General features: G+C 22.1%; 2 protein-coding genes and 4 long non-coding RNA genes across 7 annotated transcripts; 4 read left to right on the forward strand and 2 right to left on the reverse strand.

Moving 5' to 3' along the window:
* Positions 1 to 1866: 1866 nt before the first annotated feature.
* On the forward strand, positions 1867 to 3170 carry LOC122499469 (keratin-associated protein 9-1-like). The gene is made up of 7 exons (XM_043607849.1): positions 1867 to 1905; positions 1990 to 2076; positions 2175 to 2258; positions 2376 to 2459; positions 2576 to 2659; positions 2779 to 2862; positions 2948 to 3170. Exons 2-7 carry the CDS (start codon positions 1990 to 1992, stop codon positions 3017 to 3019), a joined length of 495 nt encoding a protein of 164 aa, XP_043463784.1. The 5' UTR covers positions 1867 to 1905; the 3' UTR covers positions 3020 to 3170.
* A 1617-nt stretch (positions 3171 to 4787) lies between these two features.
* LOC122499467 (keratin-associated protein 4-6-like) lies at positions 4788 to 6545 on the forward strand. Its single transcript, XM_043607847.1, has 9 exons — positions 4788 to 4846; positions 4945 to 5031; positions 5113 to 5199; positions 5320 to 5403; positions 5502 to 5585; positions 5687 to 5770; positions 5914 to 5997; positions 6111 to 6194; positions 6280 to 6545. The coding sequence occupies exons 2-9, from the start codon at positions 4945 to 4947 to the stop codon at positions 6346 to 6348; spliced, it is 663 nt and encodes a 220-aa protein (XP_043463782.1). The 5' UTR covers positions 4788 to 4846; the 3' UTR covers positions 6349 to 6545.
* Positions 6546 to 7461: 916 nt separating this feature from the next.
* On the forward strand, positions 7462 to 8056 carry LOC122499475. Its single transcript, XR_006301334.1, has 3 exons — positions 7462 to 7512; positions 7647 to 7733; positions 7917 to 8056. It is a non-coding gene; the product is annotated as an uncharacterized LOC122499475 (long non-coding RNA).
* Positions 7961 to 11124, reverse strand: LOC122499473. Of its 2 annotated transcripts, XR_006301332.1 has the most exons (4): positions 10991 to 11124; positions 10608 to 10694; positions 10355 to 10426; positions 7961 to 7975 (listed from the first exon to the last, which is right to left on the reverse strand). It is a non-coding gene; the product is annotated as an uncharacterized LOC122499473 (long non-coding RNA). The 2 variants fall into 2 exon arrangements; XR_006301331.1 differs by lacking the exon at positions 7961 to 7975 and having other exon boundaries at positions 10152 to 10426.
* A 2587-nt stretch (positions 11125 to 13711) lies between these two features.
* Positions 13712 to 14495, reverse strand: LOC122499474. Its single transcript, XR_006301333.1, has 3 exons — positions 14424 to 14495; positions 14075 to 14161; positions 13712 to 13902 (listed from the first exon to the last, which is right to left on the reverse strand). It is a non-coding gene; the product is annotated as an uncharacterized LOC122499474 (long non-coding RNA).
* A 405-nt stretch (positions 14496 to 14900) lies between these two features.
* On the forward strand, positions 14901 to 15517 carry LOC122499472. Its single transcript, XR_006301330.1, has 3 exons — positions 14901 to 14969; positions 15066 to 15149; positions 15328 to 15517. It is a non-coding gene; the product is annotated as an uncharacterized LOC122499472 (long non-coding RNA).
* Positions 15518 to 17877: the final 2360 nt, after the last annotated feature.

A 17877-nucleotide genomic window follows, 5' to 3' on the forward strand; every position in this document is an offset into this window, starting at 1 on the left:
TAACCGGCTACTTGAAAATTTTTTCTCTTCAATTTTCAAGTTATCTATGATTTTTGGTAGATATATATGAGTACACTTTTTCCCCCTACAATATTTTTCAAAAAAAAAAATTTTATTATTGAAGTAATCAGGTGTTGAAGTTTTGGGTCATTTTTTTGCATTTTATTATTACTTTGAAACAAATAAAGATAATTAATTGAATTTTTTTAAAATTAAAGTCTAAAGTCTATACTTTAATGATAAAATAAAGCGATTGCTGAAAAATTAAAATTTACAATTCTTTTAAACAAAATTGCAAATTCAAGAATGTTCTCAAAGTTTATTCTTTTTTATTTAAAAAAAAAATGTTTATTCTTGAAAAGAATTCTTGGGAAGAATTTTATTAAAATTTCTTAAATAATTGAATTGCTTTGAAGAATTTTATTTTTGACCAAAATTATTGAATTGTTTCGAGGATTTTTACAAACAATTTTGACAATAATTATATTCCAAAGTTATATTCTACGAAAATAATTGTATTCTATGATCAATTTTATTATAATTTTAGAAATTTATAAAGCATTTTATCATAATTTTTTTAAAAAATTGAATTCTCGAAAAAAATTTTATTATTTATGAAAAGGAAATATCCCATAAATAGTGTATTATTTGAGAAAATAATTGATTTTTTAAGAAGAATTGTATTGCAAATTTTATTAACTAAATTTTGTAAAGAATTTTTTAAAAAATTTGAATTCAATTTTTCAAAATAATTGAATTTCTCAGAACTACTTTTTTTCAATTCTCTGAATATATTTTAATTTTTTCGAGAAATTTCATTAAAAAATTAAAGATAATTGAATTGATTCGAAGAAATTTATAAAAAATTGGTAAATAATTGAATTCTTTTGGAAAATGTTATTAAAATAGTTCAAAATTCAAAATGGTAGATCCAATATGGCGGACCAATTTTTTTTTAATTCGAAGAAATTAGATTGAAACTTATTACTCGGGAGTTTTCGAGGTTGCTGAAATTATTTATTAATAAACGTAAACTAATTATTTGTAAATAAATTGCTGCAGAAATAGATAAATTTCACGAACTAAATTACTTACAAAAAAAAGAAATTTTAATTATTTTTAATTTTTAAATAACCTACAAGTGAATTTAACTTAAAATTAGTTCTTATTAACTTTTTAATCAGTGAAGTATTATTATTCGAATCAGAGTCTGTCAGTAACAAATTATTGCTATTTTGAAGTAATTCAGATTTATAGAGTATAGAAAATGATATCAAAAACTTCGAAATAACATTTTTTAGTCGAATTAAATTATTTAAATGAAACTTCAAATATATTTGCTATACACTAAAACATATTGAAGTTTAATTGAAACTTATAATTTGGTTCATTTTTTAGTGATTTTAATTTATTTATAATTAACTTATAATTTTGAATAAAGCCTTAGATTTTAAAACATGTTTGTTTAAACTTTTAAACCAAAACAAAAAATATGTTTGAATTAAATATATTTATTGAAAAAAAATATTTTTTAATTTCCGGAGTAGATATTTTTTATATATTAGGATTAAGCTTACAAACTAATAAAATTTCAATTAAACAAAAACATCTAAAATTATTTTTCTGTTTCATTTAAATATAATGTTTTTTCAGTGCTCATATAAGAAACATTTCAACGATTATACACAAACAACAAAAACAAGGATAAAATAATTTTTAGAAAATGAAGTAAAGAAGATATTAAAAGAAAAAATAAAATATTGACATTAATTTTCCGAACTAAAAATAATATAAATAAAAAAAAATGCATTTTTTGTGAGTATATAAACTGTGAGAAATTTTCTTTAAATTAAGTTTCAAGTTCAACTTTAAGCGGGTCAACCGATCTGAGCAATTAAAAGAAGGGTAATATTATTAATAATTATTATTTAAGGAACATTGCTGAATTTGATAGTGAATTTCGAATTAAATACACAATTTTTTATTTAGATGAAAACTTTTACCCTTGTATTTTTGTCCATTGGGGCTTTTGTCGTAGCCGTTAATAGCCAAGGATGTGTGAACGATAATGAAAGGGTAAGTTAATAATTAATTGAAACAAAAAGTATGTTTCAATTTTTCAAAAGTAATTAAAAATAATATAAAAAATCTAATTAATAAATTATACTTTTTAGTGCAGTGCGACACGTAGATGCTGTGACGGACTTAGGTGTAACAATGATAGATGTGAAAGAGACTGTAGCCTAGAGGAACAAGAGGTAATAAAAATTTATATTCAATTGAAAAAAAATTTTTAAACAATTTGTGAAATAAAATTGTACTTCTTTATTAACTTGTTTAAATTAACAATTATTAAATTTTAACAAAATCTTTAGTGCAGGTCGGACCGTACATGCTGTGGCGATCTTCGGTGCAATGGAGGAAAATGTCAAAGGGAATGTAGACGTGACAGACAACAAGTAATACAAATTTCTATTATTATTGAAAAAATTTTTAAATAATTATTTTTAAAGAAAATTTAAGTTTTTTATTAGTTTTTTTAAAGTAAAAATTATTAAATTTTTGTAAATTTTAGTGCAGTCGTACTATTCGATGCTGTGATGGATTGAGATGCATCAGAGACAGATGTGAAAGGAACTGCAGCCTACGAGACCAAGAGGTAATCAAAATTTCTATTCATTAAAAAAAAAAATATTTAAAATAATTTCTTGTATAAAATTATAACTCTTGTATTAACATTTTAAAATGAAAAATTATTTAATTTTAATCAAATTTTAGTGCGGTAGGAATAACCCATGCTGTACTGGACTGCGATGTAATAGAGATAGATGTGAAAGGGATTGTAGAGCAGATGGAGCTGAAGTAATAAAAATTTATTATTTTTAGAAATTTTCAAATAATCTGTACATTGAAAATTAACTTTTTAATTTCCTTTATTAAATTTTAGTGTCGTGAGGCAACTCAATGCTGCAGTGGACAGTGCAATCAAAGAAGATGTGGAAGACGACCTGAAAATTAAAAATAATTCCAATTTTATATCACCTTCAATTGTCCAGAAAACTATTAAGGACTTCTGTTGATTAAGATAATTAAGAATGTACATTACGAAATTTCAATTTTTCAAGAATATTGTATTTAATAAAAAAATGTACAACTTTCATTTCGAACGAAATTTTTAATCGGAAACTAATATTTTAATGAATAAAAACTGTGAATAAAAACAATTTTTCTATTGTAAATTTAATTTGCCTTTGAAAAACAAAATTATATTTGTCGATACGTTTTTAAAACTTTTTGACGCTAAAAGTACTATGTAGTTTAGAAAAATATAATTACTACTAGAAATTAGAATTACTAGAAATTAGAAATGATTGGAGAAATATAATTATTTTCAAAAGTAATAACATTCTTCGCAGAAAAATTATTGTCAAAAATTTTTTTAAATTCTCATCAAAATTTCAATTATCTTTAGAAATAATTAAATTCTTCGCCGAAATTCCATTATTTTCAAAAATTTTCCTCAATTCAATGATTTTTAATATCTACTATTTTTATAAAATTTTCCAAAAGAAATCAATTGTTTAAAAAAATTTTTTAATAAAATTCTACACAATTTTTCAATTATTTTCAAAAAATAATGAAAATTTCACAGGAATTATTTACAAATTTTTTTTATAAATTTCTTCGCAATCATTCAATTATTTCCATCAAAAATAAAATTTTCATGGGGATTCAATTATTTTATTTTATTTATTTTTAATACAATTTTAATCGACATCCAAAAAATTCTTAAAAATTTTATTAAAATTCCTCAAAAGAATTTAGTTATTTAAAAATTTATAAATAAAGTTCTTTATGAGAATTCAATTTTGAGAAACGTGCAATTATTCAACAAATTGTTATTTTTGTCATTGTATTTAAATAATTGAATTCTAGGAGAATTTTCTCATAAACATTGATTTAAAAATTGATTTCAGTTAAAATTTTATATTATAATTGAATTTTAAAAGCATTAGAGTTAATAATAATTAGAGTAAAATAGTAGATTTTTAAAAATAATTGAATTTTGAAATTAATTTTTTTGAAAAAGTTTAATTAAATTTTTTTTTAATATTATTTGAAGTTTTTATTTTTTAATAATTATGTAATTGAAGAATTTACCAATCATATGAAATTTCGTAATTCGTAGGACAATTGTCAATTCGTGTAAAAGAATTTTAGGTTTTGTGAATCTTCTCATAATTAACAATTATAATAAATTAGATATAGAAAATTTAAATTTATTATTATCTCTATGAGGAAGCAAAGTGTTCATGAAATGAACACCAAAATTATAAAAAAACATACAACTTGGCAGCGGTTTTTTTAAAAATTATTTTGCGTATTCTGAAACTCATGTAAAACTATAAATTGACAATAAGAATTTCGATGGAATGAAAATTACAAAATCGAAATTTTTTAGTCCAAGATTTTGAGTTGCAATTTTGGAGACAGGGCATCAACATGGTATGTTTTCAGCATAAATATTGCACATGTTGAAAAATATTTTAATCAAAACCTTTTTGGGCAAGAGGGGTGTCTCATTTGATGTACAATGACGCACATATAAAAAAAATTTGCATTTAACGAGTATACACAAACAACAAAAACAAGGATAAAATTTATTTTCAGAAAATGAAGTAAGAAATTTATAAATGAATTAAAATATTGACATTAATTTTGCGACTAAAAATAATATAAATGAAGAAAAGACAGTTTTTGTGAGTATATAAACGGTGAAAAATTTTCTTTTAATTAAGTTTCAAGTACAACTTTACACAGGACAATCTGAGCAATTAAAAAAAAGGTAATATTACTTAACTTTTATTATAATTATTACTTATTTGTGAAACAATTTTGAATTAAAAAGTGAATTTCGAATTAAGTACGCAATTTTTTATTTAGATGAAAGCTTTTACCCTGGTATTTTTCTGCATTGGGGCTTTTGTCATAGCCGTCAATAGCCAAAATTGTGTAAACGAAAATGGACAGGTATGTTATTAACTAATTGAAACAAAAAGTATATTTCTATTTTTCAGAAGTAATTGAAATTATAAAAAAAAATCTTTTTAGTGCAATACGTTACAACGACAATGCTGTAGAGGACTACGATGTACCAGAGAAGGTTGTAAACCAGACTGCAACTTAGATGGAGAAGCGGTAATAAAAATTTTTTGTACTATTTTAAAATTGTTTTTGAAAATTTCTTAAATAAAATTAAACTCTTTTGATTAATTTGTTTAAATTAAAAATTATTAAATTTCAAAAAAAAAATTGTAGTGCGCTGCTGGTACACCATGTTGTAATAATCTGCAATGTAACGAACGAAAATGTCAAAGGGAATGTAGACGCGAAAACCAACAGGTATTAAAAATTTCTATTCTTCTTGAAAAAGTTTTATAACAATTTTTTAAATTTAAATCCAACTTTTGTTATTGATTTTTTTAAATCAAAAATTTTAGTGCAGCCGAGATAATCGCTGCTGTGATGGCCTTCGCTGCAATAGAGATAGATGTGAAAAAAACTGCAGCCTTCTAGATCAACAGGTAAAATTTCTATTTTATTTGGAAAATTTTAAAATAATTTGTTAAATAAAATAAAAATTTTTTATTTTTTGAAATTTATTAAATGTTAAAAAAAATTTCAGTGCAGTGCTAGTCGTCCATGTTGTGATAATTTGCAATGCAACGGAGGAAGATGTCAAAGCGAATGCAGGAGAGAAGGACAACAGGTAATAAAAATTTGGATTTAAAAAATTTACCACATGACAAATAGGATAAAAGTTATTTAGATTATAAGAATATTCAGACAATTAAGAATTATAACAAATCCAACTTTTGTTATTGATTTTTTTAATCAAAAAACAAATTTCAGTGCAGCCAAAGTATTCGCTGCTGTAATGGCCTTCGCTGCAATAGAGATAAATGTGAAAGAAATTGCAGCATTCGAGGTCAACAGGTAATAAAAATTACTAATATTTACCAAAAAAAATATTTAAAATAATTTGTTGTCTAAAATTATAACTCATGTATTAATTTTTTTAAATGAAAAATTATTTAACAAAATTTTAGTGTGATCGCAATAACCGATGCTGTACTGGACTTAGATGTAACAGAGATAAGTGTGAATTGGATTGTGCATTAGTTGGAGCTGAAGTAATAAAAATTTATTATTTTAAAAAATTTTTAAATAATCTGTAGATTGAAAATTAATTTTTTAATTTGCTTTATTAAATTTTAGTGTCGCGAGGGAAGTCAATGCTGTAGTACACGATGCGTCGGAGGTAGATGTGCAAGACGAAGTAAATAACAAAACTTGTTCCGATTTTATTTCACCTACAATTGGCCAGAAAATTATTAAGGACTTCAATGGACTAAAACAATTAAGAACGTTCAATTTTAATTTTTCTAGAACATTCTATCTTTTAAAAAAATGTAGAACTGTTATTGTGACCGAAAATTTCGATTGTAAACTAATATTATAATCAATAAAGACTGCAAAAGAAAAAAAAATTTTCCATTTATTTAATTTACCCTTAAAGAACAAAATTATATCATACAATATGATTTTAAAAGTTTTTTAAGCTTAAAGTACAACTTTGTAAAATACTAATTACTAAAACAGAATTAAATTCAAAAATTTAATTAGCAGAATTTCGGGTAGCCCCGGACACTTATGCTTTAAGATAAATAATTTGTGTTCATATTTTTAAAATATTAATTAAATTTTTTTATGTCAAACAGAATGCTTCTTTTAATAACCTTTCGCATAAATTCATTTGTAAAATAATCAAACCTTTTAGGAGAAAAATAAGGAAAAATATGAGTATTAAAATCCGAACCTTTAACAATTTGGCGGGTAACCCGGAAATGCGCGAAAATATTTTATAATTTAATTTCCTTTAAATAAACGATAAAAAAATTTGTGCAAGTTTACCGACCCTCTAAATTACTAAAATTAAAAATTAGTCGAAATTCTGATGTACTATAAATGAAATTTTAACAACTAAAATTTAGTGAACATTTCGCTAATTAAGATTTATTTATTATATACACACATGTATTATTAATTAAATAGTATTAAGGAACATGTATTTAAACAACTAATTGTTATGAAAAAAATCAATTGTTTATTTAAAAAAAATTTTAATGTAAAAATTATAAATAAACGAAAACAAACAAGGATAAAATTTATTTTCATACAATCTAAAACAAACCAAACCTGAAGATATTTAAAAAAAATGTAAATATTTACATAAATTATTGTGAAATTAAATATTCAAAAAGGGAAAAAAATTACAAAAATATTTTATTTAAAAAAAAACTCATCATGATAGAAAAAAATAACGCATTTAAATAAATAATTGTCAGTTTTTTTCAGTATATAAACCACGACAATTTTTTATTAAACGTACATAAGTTGCAAAAGTTTGGTTTTAAAGAAGACAATCGATCTGAGCAGTTATAAGAAAAGGTAAAATTAAAAATACTTATAAAATTAAATAAAGTCAAAATTTTAATAATTAAGGTAAACAAATCTTCTCATTAGTAATAATGAGAATATAATTACGGATTTTTTTTTAAATAAAATAATCACGATTTTTTTAGATGAAATTTTATACTATTTTGCTTTTGGGAGTTACACTTTTTATCGTGACCGTCAATGGCCAGAGATGTGCATGGGAAAATGACCAGGTAAGTTATTAATTATTGTAAATATTAATTTATTAAAAATGTTTACTATATGTAAAATTAAAATGATTAAAATTTTTCATATAAAGTTACAAACAATTTAGTCATTAAAAAATAAATACTATTTCCTGTAATTTGTTACCGAAAATACTAATTTATGAGAAACATTATATTTTTTATGTTTAGTGTAATCGCAGACATTGTTGTCCTGGCCTTCGGTGTGAACGTGGAGGATGCCGTTTCATCTAATAAATATGGTCAAAATTTCAATTCCAAATAACAATACTTGATACAAATTAAAATTATATCAATCTTTTCTATTTCAAATTTTTTATTATGAAACCAATGTTTTAAATATTAAAAATAAGAAAATGAAAATATTAATGTTTCAATTTTATTTTTACAGCAAACAATAATCAATTAATTAATGAATTAACTAAATTAACTACCGAATAGAAAAATAAGTAAAAATGTACAAACAATCGCAATTGTTGTCGGGGTTTTTAATGTCAACCGACAACAAAAAAATTTCATTCTAAGACATGGAATTCAGGGAAAAGTCAGCGATTTTTGTTAAAAGTACTGGAAAAAATTAAATGTTTAGAATTTATAAGAAAGCTCTGAATTTTTGTGTCTTTTTCTTCGCCTCATATACTGCGTGAAATTACTATTACGAATTTTAAAAAAAAACTCAATTTTTTCTATTTCTGACAATAATTTCTTTTTAAATAACTTCATTCTTGCAAAGAACTATCATTTCTGAAAAAAAGAAAATTTTAAGAAAATAAAAAAAATTAATTTTATTTAAATATTTTTAAATTAATTGAATTTCAAAAGAGTTGCGTTTACAATTTTATTCATAAATAGATTAACTTCACAAGATTTTAATTTAAATTGTATAAAATTTCAATTTTCAATAAATTTAATTAAAAATAGCTAAAATAAGTTTAGTTTCTAATTTTAATGTCAATACATATTTAATAATAATGTCTATTAACTATTCTAATGTTCTTATAAAATAAAAAAGTTGATTGGAATTTACTTTCTGAAAAAATCAAAATTTCTATAACAATCGTGATTCAAAAATATAAGTTCTCCAAAGTTTTCACTCCTTTTTAAAAAAATATTTAAGATTTTCTTGAAAAATGTGATTAATCTAGATTAAAATATAAATTTTTTCCTTTTTTTCCAAAAGGAACTTGGAATTTTATTAAAAATTTGTAATTGATAAATCAAATTTATAAATTATAAACAATTTGTTCTTTTATTTTTAAGAACTTAACGTAAAAATCACAATTATCTTTATAAATAACAAAATTCTTCTCCAAAGTTCAATTATTTTCATAAATGTCAAAAAAATTCTTGTCCTAATTTCAATTATTATCAAAAATTTTTCAAATTTCAATGATTTTCAATATCTACTATTTTAATAAAATTTCTCAAAAAGAATTCAATTATTTAAAAAAAAATTTAATAAAATTGTATGCAAACATTTCATTATTTTCATAAATAATAACAATTTCACATGAATTCAATTATTTTTATAAATAATACAAGTTTTTTAAGGAATTCAATTATTTTTATAAATATTATTAAAATTTAATTATTTTCAACAATTCTGATAAAATTCTTCGAAACAATTAATTCAATTATTTTTATAAATTGTAAATTTTTTTTCAAGGAATTCAATTGTTTTCATAAAAAATAATTTAAAATTCTAGAAAATAATAATTGAATTAAAATGATGAAAATAATTTTGATGAAGTTACAGTAACAATATTCTTATAATATAAAATAATGATTTTATCTCTCGGTCATCTTTAATCATCCTGTTCCAAAAATAAGATTAAAAATATAAATTGTGCAAATATTTTTCTTTTTTTTTCTAAAACAAATTAATAATTTTGTTAAAGAAATTGTGATTTATAAACAAAAATAATGCAAAATAAATAAATTTTCTATTTCTTAATCACAGTTGTTTAATAATTTTCTAAATTTCCTTAGAAGTAAAGAACAAAAATTTGCATAATTTCAATTTGACAAAACATAATATTTAACAAAATTTTAGTCTTTTAATGAAAAGAAGTGAAAAATATTCTGATGATTTCTATTTGTCATTACAATTTTGAATTAATTATAAAATAAAAATAATTATAACTTAATAATAAAGTATACAATCTACCTAAAGTTAACAAAAAAAAAACAAAAGTATAAACAAAAGAAAACTTCAGAGTGTGAGGGACAGAAAAGGTGAATGAATGAAAGAATGAAAGAACATTCAAATTATTATAATTAATTATAATTAATTAATTAATTAATAGTTAATTTTTTAACGCAAATATTTTTTAAACAAATGAAAAGAGGTAAAGTTTTGTTTCAAAAGTATAAATAAAACATTAACATTTTCTTTTTTTTGGTATTTATTATTTGAAGCAATGGATTTACACAGTAAAAAAATTTGATTAGAAAAAATTGATGCAATTTTAATTTACATCAAGTATTGCTATTTAGAATTAAAATAAGTATAGCACTAATTTCAAAAAGTGTATATACGCTAATAAATCAGTTAAATTTCACTAATTCACAGCGTATATACTCTAATTAGAATCAAAGGTATACTTAACAGTAGTTCAATAGCGAATGCATTTTTCAGTATCGCATCGTAATCCAGGACAGCAGGTATGCTGTAAACTACACTGAAAATTAGAAGTAAAATGTTTTTAATAAATTATTATTTTAGAAACAAATTTCTAAAGGTAGTTTTTATTTTTTAAAAAATATTAATTGTTTGTTAAATTAAAGGACGATTTAACTCTTTTTAACTTTACGTGGTGAAAAATCGTAATAGGTTAATATTTACAGTTATTAATAACTTACAGATTCTTTTTCATATTTACATGCTTGGACATTGAAGGTCGTGACGAAAAGTGTAATGCACAATAGCAAAAGAGTGTGAAGTTTCATCTAAGACGAACGTGAATTAAAAATTTTTGTTAAGCATTCATAATTACATTCTCATCACTAAGGATAACATATTTTTTTATTGAAATTAGTATAATTTAATTTTCAAATAGTAAAACTGAGCCGAATAAAAATTAAATTAACATTGCAAGTCAATGTTGTCAATATTAAGTTCAAATGTTGTGCTATTTATAATTCTGAATGTTGAGAAATTATCAGTCTATCAAGTCATAGTAAATAATTAGCATTTTGTTTAAATTTATTAATTAAATTTTATTTAATTTTATAAGAAATATTACCTTTTCTTATTACTGCTTAATTCTGTTTTCTTCGTTAAAACGAAAATTGAAATTGATGTTAAATAGAATTTTCTCGCGATTTATATACTCGCAAACGTTCAACGATTATTTATATAATTGCATTATTGTCTGACAGTTCTTACGCACAATAGAAAAAATGGCGCTAATGTATGTAAAATTTATTACGAAGGGGGGGGGGGGGGGTCAAATTTAAAAAAAAGTCTTACGTAATTTATGGACGGACGCTAATGAAATGTCCATGCAAAATTTTCCATCTTCTTCGAATTTTTTTTATTCACTTTTATTGATTAATTATTACCAATAATTATTATTGTTTCTTATTTAATCTTAAGTTTTCTTTAGTTTGTTATCAATACTGAAGATATTAAAATTAAATGCAAATAATTACATAAATACATGAATAAATCAAAAAACACTGAATATTCAACAGCAGATAAATCATATTTAACAAATAATAACTGTTCGAGACGAGTAAAACTTAAATGTGATTTTGATGTGTGAGTTATTTTAAGAGAATGCGTCTTATCATTGTAAACGTGTAATCAAAAAATTAAATTAAATGGAAAATAAATAATAAAAATACGAAAATCTATTTATAAAATAACTTTCCATGTAAATTAAATAATTGTAAATAAAATATATTTTTGACATTCTCTTTTTAATTTTAATTGTAGTTTTAAGTTAACTATATTGTCAAAATTAAAAATTAGTACAAACTTTGGTATATCGAAATTTTTATTAATTTAAATTAACGCAGACTTTTCCCTAATTTAGATTTGGATCAAAATTTTTATTCTAAATAACAATACTTGATGCAAATTGCATACATTTTTTCTATTCAAAAATTTTATTGTAAACTCAATGTTTTAAATAATAAAGACGAGAAAAAAATATTAATTATTCAATTTAATTTTAAAAAAATAAGTAAATAAAAAAATCGATAAACCATAATCTTTATATAGTTTTACTCGAAGATTTAGAACGATAAAAAAAGTTGAACACAATTATTTTTTAATATAAATTTTAGTAATTTTTTACTAGAATTACACAAACAGTTTTAAAAAATGGTTGGAAATTGTATTGTATAATAAAATTGTATATTACAATACAAAATATATTATTATAAAATTTATTATAATATATGAATAATATAATGTCGTATATTAAACTGCATTTTAAAACATATATTAAATATTTATTTTGCCTATAAAGAAAAAGTAAACTAAAAATTTACAAACGGAAAAAAATTGAAAAAATGTTTCAACTTTTTTAAAAACACAAAGAACATTGGAAGTAAACTAAAGAAATATTATAAATTGCTTTTTTTTGCTTTTTGTTTTTTTATTGAACATACAAAATTCACTTGACAGAAAAAGTTAAGGACAAATATTAATGATGTCAATTTTTTATTTTTTTTATTTAATAATTTTGAAAAATTTAAATTTTGTCAAATTTTCTTTGACTCAAGTCATTTGCCATAGCACAAATGAAGCAGGAGAATTAAAAAGCCTCAGCTACCAAGACGTCTCACACATCTTTTTGAGAATGGATCGCATCTAAAACCCTGACAGCATCTTCGACTGTTCTCACACTTGAATTTGAAAAAATGTTCAATTAAAATATTTTAGAAATGAAATTTATTTTAAAGGCAATGATTTTCGTTTTTAATTTTTCTTTTCTTTTTAAAAGTTTTCATTTTTGTTATAAAATTTCAATCGAATATATGCGAAAAATCTAAGAGAGATCAGTGAAAATAATTCTGATTACAATTATAATTAAATATTGTATAATTATATACAATTATAATTAAGAATTTTATTTTATTAAAAAAAAATATTTTTTTATTTTTTTTTAATCGTATTTAATTATGCAATACATAAATTACCCGTTCATTGTCACCAAGACATTGACCATTAACAGTAAAGACGAAAAGTCCAACGAAGAAAAGTAGAACAGAGTAAAGTTTCATCTAAATGAAAACCAATTTTTTTAAATAATTAAAATTCAATTAAATTGGAAATTTTTTATAAAAATAATTATAAGAGAGCTTTTACCTTTTGATTATTGCAGCAGTTCTTTCTTTACTATTCTCTTCTAAACAAGACAAAAAGAAGTAGTCGAACAAATTTTTTTAACAATTTATATACTCAAAAAAATACTGACGATTATTATTGATATAATTTTGTTATTATTGCTAACAAAAACGATTTTCCTCTTTTTAGAACTACGTTTTCACCATTTTTTTCCCTTTCAAAAATAACAATGGTTTTTTTTCGGAGAGAAAATTAATATCTAATTTATCTGAAATTTTTTTTTTATTATTGCATATAATTGTTTATAATTTTTATTACAAAAAAAATTTGAACTTCACATTATTTTTTTAGAACAAATAACTGGAGGTAAAGTTCTGGTGTAAAAGTATAAATAAAACATTAATATTTTCTTTTCTTGATGTTTATTTATTATTTAAAACAATTGGTTTGCAGTAAAAAATTTGAATAGAAAGAAAGCGCTTTCGCATAATTATGAATTATAAATAATTTAGAATTATTTCTAGAAATTAAAAAGTATTTTTTTTTATTTACATGAAATATTTATGAAATAAAAAGTATTGTAAATTAAAAATATAATTTTTTAACAAAAATTTTAAGAAGAAAGGACAGAAGGTAAAGTTTTGGTATAAAAGTAAAAATGAAACAATAATATTTTCTTTTTTTTTATTATTTTGTAGCAATGGGTTTACAGTAAAAAATTTAAATAAAAAAAACATATGCGTAATTGTAATTTACATTATGTATTGTTATTTAGAATTAAAATTTTGTTTAGCCTCCTCGTCGGCATTTTCCGCTGTTACATCTAAGTCCAGTACAACAAGGTTTAGTTCTGCTGCACTAAAAAATTAGAAATAAAATTTTATTAATAAATTAATATTTTAGAAACAATTTACTAGAGGTAGTTATTATTTTTTTTTAAATATTAATTGTTTGTTGAATTAATTTAACTTTTTAACTTTACGTGGTAAAAATCGTAATAGATTAATATTTACAGTTATTAATAACTTACAAATTCATTTTCCTTTTGACATGCTTGGACACTAAAGGTCATGACGAAAAGTGTAATACACAATAGCAAAAGAGTGTGAAGTTTCATCTAAGAAGAACATGAATTTTAAATTTTATAAAATATAACAATTCTTATTCTACTTATAATTTTAAATGTTGAGAAATTATCAATCTTCAAAGTCAAAGTAAATAATTGGAATTTTGATATATTTTATTGATTTTATTTAGTTTCATCGAATTTTATTAATTTTATTAATTATTAATTCAATTTTATTAATTTTATTAATTATTAATTCAATTTTATTTAATACATTTTATAAGAAATATTATCTTTTCTTATTACTGCTTACTTCTGTTTTCTTCGTTAAAACCAAAATTGGAATTGATGTTAAATAAAATTTTCTCTCGATTTATATACTCACAAACGTTCAACGATTATTTATATAATTGCATTATTATTACGTACAAATTAAAATTTTCCGTTTCTCAATAACGAAATATTTGTGCAAAATTTTCCCTCTTTTTCGAATTTTTACCTTATTTCTTTATTGCTTAATTATTATCAATATTTATTATTGTTCACATTTTAAGTTTTTTTTTTAATTTGTTATCAACACTGACGATATTAAAAGTAATGTAAATATTTACATGAATATATCAATAAAACAAAAGACACTGAATATTCAAAACTGGAGAGAATAAATTTACAAAAATAAACATTTTCATTTTTAGAAGCAAATAAATCGTATTTAACAAATAATAACATTATTATGCAGACATAATTAAAAAATAAATAAATAATTTTTCAGAGTATATAAAGCGAGAGAAATTGTTGTTCTGCATCAAGTTGCAAATTTTGTTTCATATAAAAAAACCCATAGCAGCAATTAAAGATGGTAAAATTACAAAAACTCAATATATATTAATTCTAATGTTTATTAATTTTTTTTAATTCATTGAATTTTAAATTGAATAAAATTTATTTTGTTCAGGTGAGACTTTACACTCTTTTGCTTTTGTGCGTTGTATTTTTCGTATTCAGCGTCAATGGTCAATGTGCAAAAGAAAATGAATCGGTAAGTTAATAATTATTTTAAATGTTAGTCTATCACGATTTTTTACCATGTAAAATTAAAAGGAATTAAATTTCTTTTTTAATTTTTCAAACTAATTTATCAAAACATAGACACTGCCTCTAGTAATTTGTTTCTAAAATATTAATTTATTAATAATATTTTATTTCTAATTTTTTAGTGCAGCAGAACTAAACCTTGCTGTACTGGACTTCGATGCAACAGTGGCAAATGCCGACGAGGAGGCTAAACAAAATTTTAATTCTAAACAACGATACTTTATGTAAATGAAAATTGCTTCAGTTTTTTATATTCAAATTTTTTACTTTAAACCTATTGCTTCAAATAATAAATATTAGGAAAAGAAAATATTACTGTTTTACTTTTACTTTTATACCAAAACTTTACCTTCTGTTCTTTTTTCTTAAAATTTTTGTTAAAAAATCATATTTTTAATTTACAATATTTTTTACTTTATAAATATTTCATGAAAATGAAAAAAATACTTTTTAATTTCTAGAAATAATACTAAATTATTTAAATTCATAATAATTCGAAAGCGCTTATTTTATAAAAAAAATATTAAGCGCAAATTGTTTCCTTTAGAATTTATGTTTTAATTAAAATTTAAATACAATAAACATTTTTAACAAACAATTTTTTTTTTACTTAAAAATTATTATTAGTCATAGAAACATTTAATTAATAACGACTATGAAAAGAAAGTATTATTGTTTTAATTTTACTTTTACACCAAAACATTATCACCAGTCATTTGTTTAAAAAATATTTTTTAGAAAACAATTTTTTAAATTTACAATTCTTTCCACTTCATAAAATATATTCCATGTAAATGAAGAAAATCAAAATTTTCAATCTTTTGAAACGTATGAAAAATTATGTTAAAAATAATTAAAATCCTGCAATAAGTTTTACTATTTATAAATTAATTAAATTTTTTAAAATAATTAAATTTCTGCCATTTTTAGGGGTGTCAAATTTTTTTTACACTTTTTCATTACCTGAAATCATATTACACTATATAAAAAATTAATAAAAGTAATTTTTAACTAATTTACCATTTTTCTTTTATTTTTCAAAAAATTCGATGTTTTGAAAAAATTAAAATTTTTGAAAATCCACACGATTGATTGTTGAGAATCATGAAATAAGTTTTTCAAAAATTTGGCAATGAAAAATAATAAAAATTACGAGAGTTGTTCAAATTTTTTGAAAATTTTGATATTTATTTAAAAAATTATTAACTAAATAAATTTTTTTTTAATTTTTCGATAAGCATTTCATAAATTTAAATATCAAAATTTTTCAGAAAAAATATTGACCATAAACAACAGACATTTAGATGAGTTTTATAATTGTTTATAGAAACTTTTGCCGAATGTCATCACGCCTTTTTTGATTTGTTAGGAAGTAAAGAAAAATGTGCGAAATAAAATAAGGTGTAAATTATTTTATTAAAATTTCCTTAGAATTTTTTTTTTTGCATTAAAAATCGTTCTTTCGTAAAAAAAAACATTTTCCAAATTGTATTATTCTATACTTGAAAAAATTCAAAAATAATCTTGATGAAAAAATGAAAATATATGAAGTAATTTACATATAATAGGAGAGAAAATTTAGAAAGTGCAATAAAAAGGAAAAAAAACAAAATTCGTGATAAAAAAACATTTCGTTTGGGAGGTCGGGAATTTAAATCACACGCGCAAAAACATTTATTTTCGAAATTGGAAAGAGATGAGATTTTTGCAAGTGTGCTTGCAAATTATGAATATTGCGTCGCCTGAAGCGCACACCCGCAATGAGAGCCGTGCCAAGCTACCGCACAATATATAATTTTATGGCTCCACTTGGCACAACTCAAGAGATCGCGAATGCTCAGATTGTTTGCACATGCATGTACCCGCACACACAATGCTCCAATTCCCGTTGTCTGGAGAGCAAAAATGCCCGAGGAAGATTAACGACCACTCGGAAAGTGTCTGCTTGGACTTTCGGGGTTGGTGTGCAATTTTTTTTTCTTTTTTTTTTTTTGCAAGACGAAGAATATCGTGCAAGTGCCTCTGGCATTTTTTTCTTCCAAAATCTCTTTCTCTCTGTGTACCCACCACTTTTTTTTCTGTACAAATATTTTCGTAAAATATTACTCAAAATTAGAGGTTTATATAATCGACACCTTTTTTTAATGATTGAGGACTTTTTTTCTGTATTGAAAAAAAAGAGAAGAAAAGATTTGATTTGGGAAAAAAAAAAATGTTATCCGTTTAATGAAATAATCGAAAAAAAATTCTAATTATTTGGAGATTTATACAAAAGTTGGGAGAATGTTTTTGAAAATCGGATCGTGAGAACCTTGGAAACTATTTTGCTTCGTGTGGTCCACATTGTTGGCGGTTAAATTGAGGTGCTGTAATGGTAGTTCTCAATCCCCCCTCCCGCCTAAGAGTTGTTCGATAATGGAAGGGGAAACGAGCGCGTGCAAAGAAAAAAAGAACAATGATTATTTTTCTCATTGCGACAAATATCGAAATTGAAAATCGTAAATAAATTTTTTTCAACGTCGAAAGAAGCTTTTCGAAGTTCAAAACATTTTTAAATTTCTAAAATGTAGATGTAATATTCCAGAGCAATATTCCCAATGTTCCTTTGAAGTGATCCAGAAATTTATTTATTTATGAAATAAAAAATTATAATTAAAATTAAAACTATTAAT

Source organism: Leptopilina heterotoma, unplaced genomic scaffold (assembly GCF_015476425.1).
Source record: "Leptopilina heterotoma isolate Lh14 unplaced genomic scaffold, ASM1547642v1 Lhet_168, whole genome shotgun sequence".
Lineage (NCBI taxonomy): Eukaryota > Metazoa > Arthropoda > Insecta > Hymenoptera > Figitidae > Leptopilina > Leptopilina heterotoma.